Source organism: Numenius arquata, chromosome Z (assembly GCF_964106895.1).
Source record: "Numenius arquata chromosome Z, bNumArq3.hap1.1, whole genome shotgun sequence".
Lineage (NCBI taxonomy): Eukaryota > Metazoa > Chordata > Aves > Charadriiformes > Scolopacidae > Numenius > Numenius arquata.
Genome location: NC_133616.1, coordinates 15079440 through 15092755, shown reverse-complemented (window position 1 = coordinate 15092755; position 13316 = coordinate 15079440). Strand labels below are relative to the sequence as shown.

The 13316-nt window shown below is 41.2% G+C and overlaps 1 protein-coding gene across 1 annotated transcript in view; it reads left to right on the top strand.

The window, feature by feature from the left end:
• Positions 1–11359, top strand: part of DAB2 (DAB adaptor protein 2) — a 28575-nt gene extending 17216 nt beyond the window's left edge. The window contains exons 6-15 of the mRNA XM_074166275.1: positions 1540–1623; positions 1866–1889; positions 2162–2209; positions 2513–2575; positions 4876–5511; positions 6377–6530; positions 7132–7650; positions 8153–8244; positions 9106–9173; positions 9889–11359. Of these exons, the coding sequence (XP_074022376.1) occupies positions 1540–1623; positions 1866–1889; positions 2162–2209; positions 2513–2575; positions 4876–5511; positions 6377–6530; positions 7132–7650; positions 8153–8244; positions 9106–9168 (1683 nt within the window). The 3' untranslated portion in view covers positions 9169–9173; positions 9889–11359. The remainder of the gene's footprint in view (positions 1–1539; positions 1624–1865; positions 1890–2161; positions 2210–2512; positions 2576–4875; positions 5512–6376; positions 6531–7131; positions 7651–8152; positions 8245–9105; positions 9174–9888) is intronic.
• The last annotated feature ends 1957 nt before the right edge of the window (positions 11360–13316 follow it).

Here is a 13316-nt window from a genome sequence, read left to right as displayed (position 1 = left end):
TGCAAGACCTGGCACTTGAGCTTCAACAAGGCTATACCATTAACACTGGCCCATCAATCCAATCTATCCAAGTCTCTCTGTAGAGCCTCCCTATCCTCATTCAGATCAACACTCCTGCTTAACTTGGTGTCATCTGCGAACTTACTGATGACACACTCTATACCTGATGACCTGAAATGAGGTGAAATGACCTGAACTTAAGTTATTAAGCTAACCTAACTTCACTTATGTTGTCATTATAACGTCTTTATAATAGTGGTTTCATAAGCCAAGAATTCAGAGCTAGTAACTTCTTCATACACATTCCTGCTTGCCCTCCTGGAGAACCTGTGGGCAGCTTCAGACCCAGTAGAGGTGGGACTGAGGGGCTCCTTGTTGGAGCATATTGCTACTTTAGTAACAGCTATAACACCCTCTCCTAAGCCTGTTTTATTAGTTTATCAGAGTCCTGTGGTGTATTTGCTTCACAGGAATTGTAGATTAAGTACAAAAGCCTTCAGTGTGTGCTCTAGAGTGGAGTCTGTTCTCTCAGAGCTTTTCACTGTGGGGTGCTGCTTGTCAGCCTATAAACTTAGCTGAGCTGTAGGCAATTCTTGACTTGCTGGTAGTTGTTTTTAACACAAACTTGTCTAGCTGAAAAGTAAGGACTTCTGCAGCTATACTGTGTGTCAAAGTTGATAATTCTTGAAATGGCTTTTCCTGCAGTTGCATGTTTAAAAACCCTTGATAAGGAGAGGGTGATGCTCAGATGTAAACACTGAGACCTGTTCACTGCTTGAGAAATTCTCTGCTTGAGAGAAAGCTAGTGGCTGAACAGAGGGACTTTTCCTACACTAGACACTGACACAGCTGCTATATGCCTTAAGAAAAAGTTGAAAATAGGTATAGATGAACCTGCCATCATCTCAGCAACCACTCAAACATTCTTGTTAATGGGTGTGCAGGGAGTCCAGTGCCTTTCTAATTCATGCTAAATTTTCATCCTGATACAGATACCACTTAAAGCTGGTGTCTGCTCTGCACATTTGAGGTGATGATAATCTTATGCTATGCTTGCCTCAGCGATTTACTATTTGCATCCTGTTTAAAATAAATGTAGTATTAGCTATAGAAGCTTTCTCTAGGTTCAGTATTGGAGTTGGTAGAAAATTGACAGATGCAAAATGTTTGTCCTCTCATGAGACTACCAGAGAGCTTGGATAAACTTTGCACTTTTGAGGAAGTATGGTTAGGACTTGCCATGCACTTATGAAATACTGCGCTACAAGCCTTTTAACAAAAACATAGCAGGCTTAGCACAAATACAGCCACTTTCTCCATGGAGTTAACAACAGTTCCAATCTGGTTTTGCCTCATTACCCTTGGATTCTGTGTAACCTCTCTAGTATGGAGATTAGACAGTCCTTTAAACTCTTGCTTTTTCTGTTATCTCAACCTTACTGTTGCACCATTTAGGAAGGTTTGGCTTGCTGCTCCCTGAACTTCTACTACTTCACAGCTTGTTCCAGTAGATGGCCTAAAATCTACATTCTTTTTCAGGCTGAGCCTCTAGTTGTTGATCTTAAGGACCTATTCCAACTAATATATAATATGAAGAAGAAGGAAGAAGACTACAAGAAAAAGGTGAGTAAAACTATAGAAACTGCATCAGTCTGCATAGAAATAAAGCTTGCTTTAGCTTGGCTTTTGGGCTCTTGTAAGACTTGACACTGAGGTCTGTCTAAATTTAGAATCACTTGAAGCTATTGGTTGGTAGTTGTACCAGCAGTTTGATTACCTCCTAGATCTGGTAAACTCTCCAAAGTGAGAGTCTTTGGGTATTCTACATGATGTCTAGGTACTAAAAGCCTTGTTCTCTTCTTTAGAGTGAAGAAGCAAGTAAGACTGAGGTAAGTCACTCCAACTGAGCCTCACTTGATTGTATGCTGCCGCAACACAACTAGCTTTGACTTTGTTTACACTGCCAGCATTATGGAGGCAATATCAGATCCCCAATTGCATTGAAATGGGAGTGAAACGGGCCTACAGAACTGATACTGGGTACTGATCTCCCTCATACTTAACTCCTTCCAACACTTGCTCTTTGAAGCTCACAAGTCCCTTACTTAAGTCAAGTTTTGACATTCCAATCATTGCTGACACTGTTATCCATCTATTACAGAATGGTAGCGAAGCACTACCTGCTGATCAGGCTGACAAAACGAAACTGGTAGGTTAAATTTTCAACTCTATGCTGATGTCATAAAGGAGTTCATAACCGACTGTCTCCACATTGTGTGGGAAATGCAGTATTTATAGGTGTGTTTACAGCATATCTGCATAATCATAGATTTGTCTAGGTTGGAAGAGACCTTTAAGATCATCTAGTCCAACCATCAACGTAACTGTGATTAAAAAAAAAAAAAAAAAGAAAAGAAAACATACAAACTACCCACCCCCACATTAATGCTTGATTCTTGCCCTTACAAGAATTCTAACAGATACCAATTTTTTCAATGTTCCTGGCTTAAAGGGAGTGGACCAGATGGACTTGTTTGGGGATATGTCAACACCTCCTGACATGAGCAGTCCTACAGTAAGTAGAATCTAGTTTAACTGTTGTGGTTCTTGCGTTGAGACCAAAGTTAGTCCTAGTAATAAGATCTGTTTCTGCTTTGTTAGTCCCAGTTTCTGGTTGCACCGAGTCATCTGTCTAACTATTCTAGTTAGTAAGTAGATACTATTGTAGCCCTAAGATACTAGTATAATGATAGCTAATGTCATTCTTACCTAGCAGGGTTCACTTGAGACTGCATGACAGAGATAATACTGTATTGTTAGTCATAGAAAGGTTTGGATTGGAAGGGATCTTAAAGATGGCCTTTTTCCCACCCCTTTGCTGTGAGCCGGGACACCTCCCACTAGGCCAGGTTGTTCAAAGCCCCATTCAACCTGTCCTTGGACACTTCCAGGGATGGGGCATCCACAAATTCCCTGGGCAACCTGTTCCAGTGTCTCACTGAACTCCCAGTAAAGAATTTCTTCCTAATATCTAATTGAAATCTACCCTCGTTCAGTTTAGAACAATTACCCTTTGTCCTATTGCTACACTCCCTGGTAAAGAGTCCCTCCCCATCTTTCCTGTAGGCTCTGTAGGTACTAGAAGGCTGCTATAAGGTTTCCCTGGAGCCATGTCTTCTCTTTATGCTAAACAACCCCAAGTCTGTCAGCTCGGCCTCACAGGGGAGGTGCTCCAGCCCCCTGATCATCTTTGTGGCCCTCCTCTGGACCTACTCAAGCAGGCCCATGTCTTTCTTATGCTGGGGGCCCCAGAGCTGAACACAGTACTCCAGGTGGGGTCTCACAAGAGCAGAGTTGTTGTGGTTTAACCCCTTGGGGGGGGGGGGGGGGGGGCGGTGCGGGGAGGGAGAGGACGGAGGGGGAAGGAGGGAAAGGAAGAAAAAATACCCTCATGGGTTGAGATAAAGACAGTTGAATAGAAACAACAACAGAAAAGGAAAAGTAATAATGACACAGGTCACTGTCACTGCCTGGTGAATTGCCACTGTCCAAAGCAGTGATTGTGGATTCCTGCCGCCTGGCTAACCCCCATTTATATACTGAGCATGACATCTATGGTATGGAATATTTCATTGGCCATTCCATTGTTCTGTCTGTTCATCTATGGGAAGCTGAAAAAAGTCTTTGAATAATGTAAATATCACTTACCTATTGTTTTTAGTTGTTGCTATTATTGACATTCTTTTCACAGCAATTACTAGAAAGAAAATTAACTGTTTCCCAGCTGAAATCAAGACAGGAAAGGGGAAAAAATCACCTCACTTAACCTGCTGGCCACATTTCTTTGAATGCAGCCCAGGATGCGATTAGCTTTCTGGGCTGTGGGTGCACATTGCCAGCTCATATTCAGTTTTCCATCCACCATCACCCCCAAGTGCTTAGCCACAGGGCTACTTTCAATTCACTTATTGCTCAGCCTGTATCCATGTCTGGGATTCACCTGACCAGGGTGCAGGATCTTGCACTTGGCCTTGCTGAATTTCATGAGGTTTGCATGGGCCCCCTCTCTAGTCAGGTGTTTTAAAAATACATAATAGCAGTACATGCCTCTGCTGCTATGAGAACTATTACAGAAACTGCTAAAGACCTTTTAAAGCTGAAGTGAATCCTTAATTGAGTCCCTCAGAGTGGACCCCTGGCCATTCTAGATAAGTAGCCCTGGCTCAAGACGTGTCCTAACCCCACAAAAGCGTGCATAAACCATGCCATAGCTCAGTAAGATCCCAGAGATCCTATTGGTTTATTCTGGCACTGTAAGCTACCATCAGCCATGATAAAACTGGTGCTGTCAATCCAGCCAGTGACCAAGTCTTACCCTTCTACTGCCTGCTTATTGGAGAGATGGCATGTTAACATCTGCTAGCAAACAGCTCTCCAATCTTACTCTGAAGCTGAAACTGCAACTTGAAGTCACACTAAGGCAGTGTGATTTCACAACTTGTCAAAACAAAGAACTAGAACTCAAACAGGGGTTCTTGATTGAAGTGAAAGCCTAGGTGTAATTAATGCTTAATGACTCTGCGGTCTCTAGGCTATAGAACAAGCACCTGATATTTAACTAAGGGATCTTAAAATAGGTGCTTTTAACATTGAGTTCTGAAATTAAGTAGCTGTGACTTGACCACAGCCAGCAGTGCTTGCTTCAATTACTCAATAGATGAAGCTTTAGTGCAACTTCACTGTGACACTGAATACTTATTTGTATAATGTATTGGATACTACGATCTCTCCTTTTGCAGCTGTTTTCCTTGAGCTTATGTACTATGCAGCAAGTCCTACATAAAACTAACTTTATTTTTCTTTCTGAACAAATAGGAAGCTAAAGAGATTCTGTTAGTGGATCTAAATTCTGAAATTGAGACCAAACAGACTTTTACAAAAGAGGATCTCTTCTTGAATGGCATCACAACCTCTCTTCCACAGCCAAAGCCACAGCCACACTTCTTGCCTGAGAGTTCTTTCTCTGCCAATCTCAGCTTTTTTCCTACACCTAATCCAGACCCTTTCAGTGATGATCCTTTCACACAGCCAGACAAATCTGCACCGACTTCATTTGATTCTCTAAAATCTGCTGATCAGAAGAAGGAAAGTCTGAGTACCTTTACACCAGCGGGTAATGGTGCTTCAAATGGTGATATCGACTACTTTGGTAAACAGTTTGACCAGATTTCTAATAGAACTGGCAAACGAGAAGCACTAACAAGCCAGTGGCCACTTGAGAGTAAGTCACCTGCAGCAGGAACTCCAAATGGGGTACCAGAAAAAGAACAGAATGGCCTTCTTAAAGCCCCATCAAACCTGTTTGTGGAAGGTCCTTCCAAAGGAGTATCTCTGCAGAATGGAGTAAAGCTGGATTCTGAAAGCAATATCCAGCTCATGTCACATGAGTCTATAACAATTAGCCCACCACCACAAAATACCAAGCCAGGAAGAGGAAGGAGGTCTGTCAAGGTGAACAATGTTCAAGTAATTAATGATGATATGCATGCTCTTATTTAGAGAAGCTGGGTGAGGGAAGCTTTTCTTTCTTTATACTGTGTAAATGGCTAAACAGCCTCACAACGCATCTACTTGTCTTCTACATGCCATGCTTGCTCTAACCTCTCTGCAGCCACAGTACATTCTAGCATTCATGAATGCTTCATAGTAGCTATATTATATAATATACTTATTATATACTTATAATTATATACTCTCTTCCTTAATGCTGCCATACTTCTGTAAAGGTCTGGTAAGTATGCTGCTACATACATTGACACTTGAAATAATGCCAGAACCTGTTATGATAGTTGTATGCCTATCAGCCTGAGGTTTCATAATAATGAAGTACTAGCTTACAGAAACCTATGTGGTTTCTCAGTACCTGCCTACTGGGGTCAGTCTCAATGACTTGCCTGATTAGAGACAGGGTGGCTTGGCGTCAGCTGCGTTTGCCTTGCATGCAAATGAGGTAAAACTCTTGCTAACCTTGCCTAAACCGCAGGGATCACTGCAGACTGAGGAGGGATGTTTAGAGACATGGGAGGCAGAGGGAAGCTCATTATGATAGCAAATAATTCAGTCACTTTAAGTTTTATTGTTCTACTGTTGACTTGTGACCACTATATTTTATACCTATTTAGTGCCGTGCATCTCAGTAAGCCTGAACAAAATGGTGAAGTTTGAAACTCTCAGACATGGTCTCTAAGGATACATCAAAGCTCTCTGCTCTGCTGTAGCTGAAATAAAAGCTTGTAGCTCTGGTTAGAGTCTTGATCATACTAGCATGTGTTCAGCTATGCCATCTCACAAAGTTGGTTTTTTTTTTCCTCTATAGACTTCATCGAATGACTTATTTAGCTCAGACTTCTTCGTGCCAACTACAGAGTGCCTTAGCTTGACCTCAGTGGCACAGACAGGACCTGTGCCAGCTAATCCACTGGATCTCTTCAAAACAAATTCTACCACAGCACCTCCATTGGCTGGTCTAGGTTAGTTCACAAAGTGAAGGTTTTGCTCCAGTCTAAGATACCTGCCAACACTAAAACAGGGGTTCAATTTTACTTTACTTCATGCCCTTTAATTCATGTGCTGTCTGCCCCAAACTGTTAAGTTCTGTGAATAGGGGCTTAAACTCTGCTTCCTTAACTGGAACAGTGGTTTTTGCTCAAACTTTGACAGCAGATTGCTCCTTTAGGCACATAAGGTTCAAGTGAGCCAAGCACAACTTGGGGGGGTAGGGTAACATGCTACAGAGCCTTAACAATCATTTACACAGAAGTGACTATATCACAAACAAATCTGTCAGTTCTGTGCTAGGACTATGTTTCTCCTTCTGTTATATCAACCTCAATTCTGTTCTTCCAGGATTGAAACGGAGCAAAGTGGAAAAAAAAAAAAAAAAAAGTTGACCTCCTTCTATCCTTCTCCCCCCCACCCCCCTGAAGTGACTTGATTTTTAAGTGTAAACCAACAGATGTTTGCAAACAGTACATGAAAAATGTTTTGCTCGTACTCTCAGTGGAATTGACACACTCCTGCTTGAGGTCTTCAGATCACTGAAGTGTTTGTGTAACAACCATCTCCCCCCAGGTGGCTTGCCAGTAACTCTATCACCATGGAGTGCACAGACACCTGTCTTCACTCAGGCTGCATCAGTCTTTCCCGGGTCTATGATGCCTGCTCAGCCTACAGGATTTACTCAAGCGTTTGGTACTCATGCAGTGCCAAGCTGGAACCAGCCTGCATCTTTTGGTCCAGCAGCCCCTCAGTCCTCTGGTCTCTGGGCACAGCCAGCACAAGCTTCATCTAGTTCATGGGCACAGCCGTCCAGTGCTGCAAATCCCTTCCAGAGTAGTGTGTTTCCATCTTCAACACTACCTGCTCAGACACCATCTGTACTGCCCTCCGTGTCAACAACTAGCCCGCCTCAGCCACCACCTAGAACTGCACCTCAGAAGGAGCTATCCAAGAAAGAGAGTGATGCTTTTATTGCTCTGGATCCCCTTGGTGATAAAGAGATGAAGGACGTCAAGGAAATGTTCAAAGACTTCCAGCTGACAAAGCCACCTGCAGTACCAGCAAGGAGAGGAGAGCAGCAAAGCCTTTCAGGTGCTTCTGGAGCTTTCAGCAATTATATCAGTAGTAAAGTAGGTATACCTCAAGATAGTACAGATCATGATGAGACAGAAGATAGTAAGCTGTCTGTCAAAATGACTGGTAAAATCTTTTTTTTTTTTTTTTTTCCTTCTGCTAGGATAGCTGATCAGGGATTGGGATGGCTGATCACTAGTCTTTTCTGATAGAACTGAAAGTTAGAGGGCTGAAGGACTTAATAATGTTACAGAATTGATCAATGTCAGTGGCCAAACACTGACACCTAGTGCCTAAACTACTTGACTAGAATGAGGTAAACTAGGTCTGTACAATGTTAGAAGTCTTATCTAGCTTAAGTATAATGAGTGTCAAGCAGGAGATAAAATTGTGAGGTCACTCAAAATGACTTCTGTGTGGGTTTTTGTTGTGTATCTAATTAGGTGAGCTTTGACGTTGCTATACAAGCAGACCTGAGTGCTGCTATAATCACTTAAGAGCTTTACATTCTTTTCCTTAGAACCACCAAAGCCTGTTCCCCGACAAAGTGTGCTGCCAGCTGATGGCCTGTTTGAAAGTCAAGCTAAAACAGAACTTTTCAGTGCCTCATCTGTAAGTAGTAAAAAAAATAAATTTAAAAATCCCCTCCCTTCCACTGCCTCTAAAAAAAAAAATTCCCCCAAAAACCTCAGCCTTTCTTAAACTCAGCCTTTCTTCCTTCTTAACAAGAATGGTGCCTGTGTTTGAGCACTGGCTTAGTTCTGGCTTAAGAGGCTGTGGAAAAAAACTTGCATGTCTGAGGCTAATATTTAAACTAACCAAGAATATTTGTTGCAAGATGGCTAACAGAGTGTGATTCCATTTGGCTTGGGTCCATAGCCAGTTCCCCAAGCTGCAAGCCCCAGCAGCACGTTCTTCAGTATTGGGAGCTTCTACAAAAGACTGTGAAAAAATAATGTAGCTGTGGAAGTCTTCCACTTGGGTTATACTTACCTTTCTGTGGAGTAGACAGAGCGGTGCAGACGGTGCAGTTCTCTTGCTGAACAAATGGGAGGCTCCTGTGTTCAGTACCCCCTGGGGGAGGAAGTGGCTTAACCACATCACTCCATTTGGGACACAGCACTTCAAGCCCTTGGTAGAAACTCTGGATCTATTCCAGAATGCTGACTTAAGACATCTAGCATTTCTCTAAAACAGATCTCATCATGACTACACTGGCTCAGCTCCAAATGGGTGTGCAGTAAGCACTCATGGCTTTTCTGAAAGATACCCTGCCTCAGAGTAGGATAACTGCTAACACTGTTTTAGAGCCCTTTTCTCATGTCAAAGCAGTGCAGTTAACATGTATTTAGTAGGGGCTGTTCAGTATTCTATCCAGAAGGTGTTTGGAAGAGGAACTAGCTGATAGCCATACAGAGTAAACCTAGTGAAACGTGGAAATCCACTAAGAGCCTATGATCTCTCTTTCCATAGAAGGAATCTCAGAAACCACCTTCTGATCCTTTTGGCGATCCTTTTGGCAACCCATTTGCATAGATCAGGTAAGTCTTTCACTAATAAGACACCTACCTCATTCTCAGAAATTGATTCTGAAAAACCTTTGATAAAGAGCTTGCTAAAAACTACACTACCATAACTCTAATGCTCCTCTGAAGTACGGTGAACAGTTTTGCTAGAGTACCTCTACTCAGATTTGTATGTAGCTGCATTCTGGGTAAGCCTAGCCAGATTCACTTTCTTAGAAATAAAAGATTTTATTCATCCACAGACTTAATTCTCAAGCCCACAATAGATCTAGATTTCATTTCCTTGAGGGAAGTTAATGAGTAAATATGTACTGTAAAACTCAGAGGGGCTGACTAAATTCCTTCAGATGTCTCTTTAGGAGAGCCTTATCACACAGTGCCCCATACAGCATTCTGAAGTTTAATCCCCTAAATCATTTCAGGTATGTTAAAAAATAAATAAATAAAAAAAAATCGTCAAACAGAATAAGGGCTCTTTTGAGAGCATTTGTTACTAGAAACTAATGTAACTCAAACTTTCACACCATTGAGTAGAGAGCATGAACTGTCAAAGTAGCAAATCTATTCCTCTGTCACACCTCTAAGTCTTCCCCTGAAATACTGTCTTCTAACAGAAGACAAGTGTTTTGCTATTTATTGCTTTAGTTTTATTGCTTAAACTAGCTTAGAGCTGCTAAGAACAAAACTATCTTACAGCCATCCTAACCCTGAATCCTCTTCATCATACTAGGCATAACCAGAAAACAACAAATGGAATAACTGGACCTCTTCTCAACATGATTTTTCTACATGTTCCACTTTCCTGTCTGCCACTCTTGCTGCCGTTCCATGATGTCTGTAATCTAAAACACATCCAGGTGGATTGAAACGCAAACCCTCAAAGAACATGCTGTGAAGATGATAATTCAGGGCAAAGCAAATGGAGAGTTGGAGCCATGCTGGAGACCCAAATTCAAATTGGTGGATGTTAACTTTACTTTAGTTCTTTGCAATCTTCCACAGGAGAGCTTAGCAACACTAAGTCATGCGTCTTGTAAACATGGTCACCACAATTCCTCTTTTAGTAGCACTTCCTGTCCTAAAGTATAGGAACTGAATGTACCTGGGGAAGAAGTGTTGCCTTGACATAAGGGAACTGAACTAGTAGCTAAGACTCCACACCTTAAACAACTTGGTCACTTGCCTGTTATCACAACAGCAGCCAGTTGTAAAGTTAAGTGGACACTACTCAGTTCTAGTTGGTGACTGGATGTACGACTTGGTCTCTGAGCCACAAATAAGTAAACTATACGGTAGGGGAAAGAACATCCAATATTTGCCTATTTAACTAAAGGTAAAAGTATCATTCTGCCATGAAGATGTAATAAAGGGACTAATTGTGCAGTCTGTAACAGAACTGCTGGAGTCCTGAGTACCAGAGGTCTACACTGTAGGGTCAGATAAGCTGAAACACTTGTTGCAGAACATTGAGGGAGTCATGGACACTAACTGTTGTCTTGGTGCTAATACGGCTTTTTTCAGGGAGGGAAAATACTAAGATTATTTTTCTATTAAGGTGGCTTGGCAGACAAATGGAACAAGCAGATAGGTTTCTTGCATGTGTCTCAGTGAACATCCCTGATGTTGCTCAGTTTGAGTTGTCACATGGTGTAGTATGGCATGTGTCCAGTATGTTAAGAAAGCAAAAAGACAATTATGGCTTTACTCCATGCCTAGATTTCTTGTGAACAGATGCACCACCTCTCTGCCATTAATGTGAGGTAGTCCTCCATCTCTTGAAAACCGTGCCTTTTCTAAAGAACCTCTTAACCAACTGCTTGAAGGATCTGTTAGTAATAACTGACTGTAACAGCTACATTCTTGGCCAGTGGTGGTGACTGATGTGTCAGAGGTTTTTCTGTTAATACTAGGTATAAACTTGAAATAGCATTGTTAAATCAAATGCCTAAGCAGTTGCTGAACTGGAGAGCTAAGAAAGTCAACTTGAATACACCCTTAGTATCCGATTCAGCCAGTCATGCAATTAGTCTTGTATATAAACCTCTCTTGCACTTTCTGTAATGCAAAAAAAAAAGCTATGAATTTAAGTATTTGTCTCAAACTGGAAATGTAGAAACTTATGGATGTTACACTGTTATATAAAACCATAGTATCTCAAATGATGTTACCTAATGACATTAAACAGAGCAACTCTTCATACCAAACAAACATCAGTGTGGCTGTTGATTCTGTCCTCCGTAACTCAATCTTGTGTTCTAGTTGACATGAGGAGTTCAGAGCGTGCTAAGAATTGTTTCTCACAGAATCTTACTGTAGCTGTCTGATAGCAAGGTCTTAAGTCTTTCTCTAACTTCATCTGTCAGGCCTGTTCAACAAATGCTGTCCCACAGCAAAAAAAAAAATAAATAAAATCCTCAGCTGACTTAGACTCTCACTAGAAGCTTGTCCCATTAGCTGCTCAGCCTCAGTTTGCTGCTACTAACCATGCTTTCTTGCTTCCTTCTGCAGAACCGTGGAAGTTGGGTACTTAAATTGCATTGCATGCAGAAGTTTCATTAATTCGTCTGCTCCAACTTTGTAGGAGGTCTAAACTGATGCTGGGAAAACTAAATTTAAAACATCTAGCTCATGTTCAGAAAAATTTTACAACTCCTTTAGTGGATATGGTTAAAAAGAATAAATCCATTAGAAAGTTGTTATTTTGAGCTAGCCTTTAGTACTGGAGACAGACCTGTAACTGTCAGCTTAATGTATCACTGAATAAATAGAATGAGGGTTTGCTTGCTTACTTTTAATATTGTCCGATTTGGTATGGTTAAGGGGTTGAAACCAACTTATTGAAAGAGTTGGTATCCAGCTTGAAATGTGGGTCTTACGGTGCTTCACAGAGAATCACTGATTTTTTTTTAATGTTGTTTTTTAACTTTTTTTTGGCTGCATGGTAACATGTAATTTAGTACTCAAAGATACCATTAGAACTAAAAACAAAAAAAAATTGGCTGTCTTGGTGCTTGAGTGAAGGAGTGTGTTTACCAACATTTGAGTTAAGCACCTAAATGAATATTTACTGGTCAAGCTAAAATTAAGTCATAGAATTGTAGAATGGTTTGGGTTGGAAGGGAACTTAAAGATCGAGTTCTAACCCCCCCTGCCATGGGCAGACACCTTCCACTCAAGACCAGGTTGCTCAAAGCCCCATCATAATCCTGTTATACTGAAACTTTGAAATAGCTATCAGGATGATCACTAAGAATTGCTTAGCAGGACCTCTTACAAGCTGGCCAAAGATGCTCACTGGTCTGCTAGTTTAGTTTGAATAGTTGTTTACTCTGATTTAGTCTCTGTTCTTAAAGAATCATGAACTGTGGTGCTGTATGTAGCATCAATTGAACCATGTATGATGAAACAATACAATATTACTGGTGTCTGTGTCTTGCATTCTTGCTCAACAAATGAGTTTAGTGCAACTGGAATCATCAAGCTGGACTGAGGCTGCATCAAATTTAAGTACTTCTAAATGAAATTTTCCCAAAGTTGAAGGGGGAGGGAGGGGAAGAAATTGTCTGCCCTATTCCACACCCTCCCCTTTCCCTGCCACAAAAAGGGGGGAACAAAAAATTAAAAGTAAATTTTTCTTACTTACCCATGGTTATTTGGAATATTCTTATACTGATTGATTATTTAAAGCTTGCATCCAGATACTTAATTCCTAACTGCTAAACAGCGAGTTATTTATGAGTTACTCCTGTCTTGTGACTGTGTCCAACACATGATGCCTTAAATCTGGATTACAGCAAACTGCTGAATAGGAATGCCCTTCTAAAGAGCCAGCTTGTGGTTTGAGTTTTGGTCACAAGAGTGAAAGCTAGAAGAGTTTTAGGCTCCTTCAAAACCACAAAGAACTGTGTGGTGTTCTCTTATATTGGCTGGGGGAGAAAGGAAAAAGGAATCTCAGGACTTTATTCCTCCAGTACTCCAATAAGAATTCCAAAGATGTTCAACACTGAACTTGCTCTTGTAAACAGCTCTGCTCTAGGAACAATTTGTTCCTTACATGAATCACTGCTATGGCAGCTTTTTACTAGGCAGTTAACTGTTCTCTAATTAAATAAAAAATGTCTTTCCCATATTTAAAAGGTACTAGTAAACAAAATTATA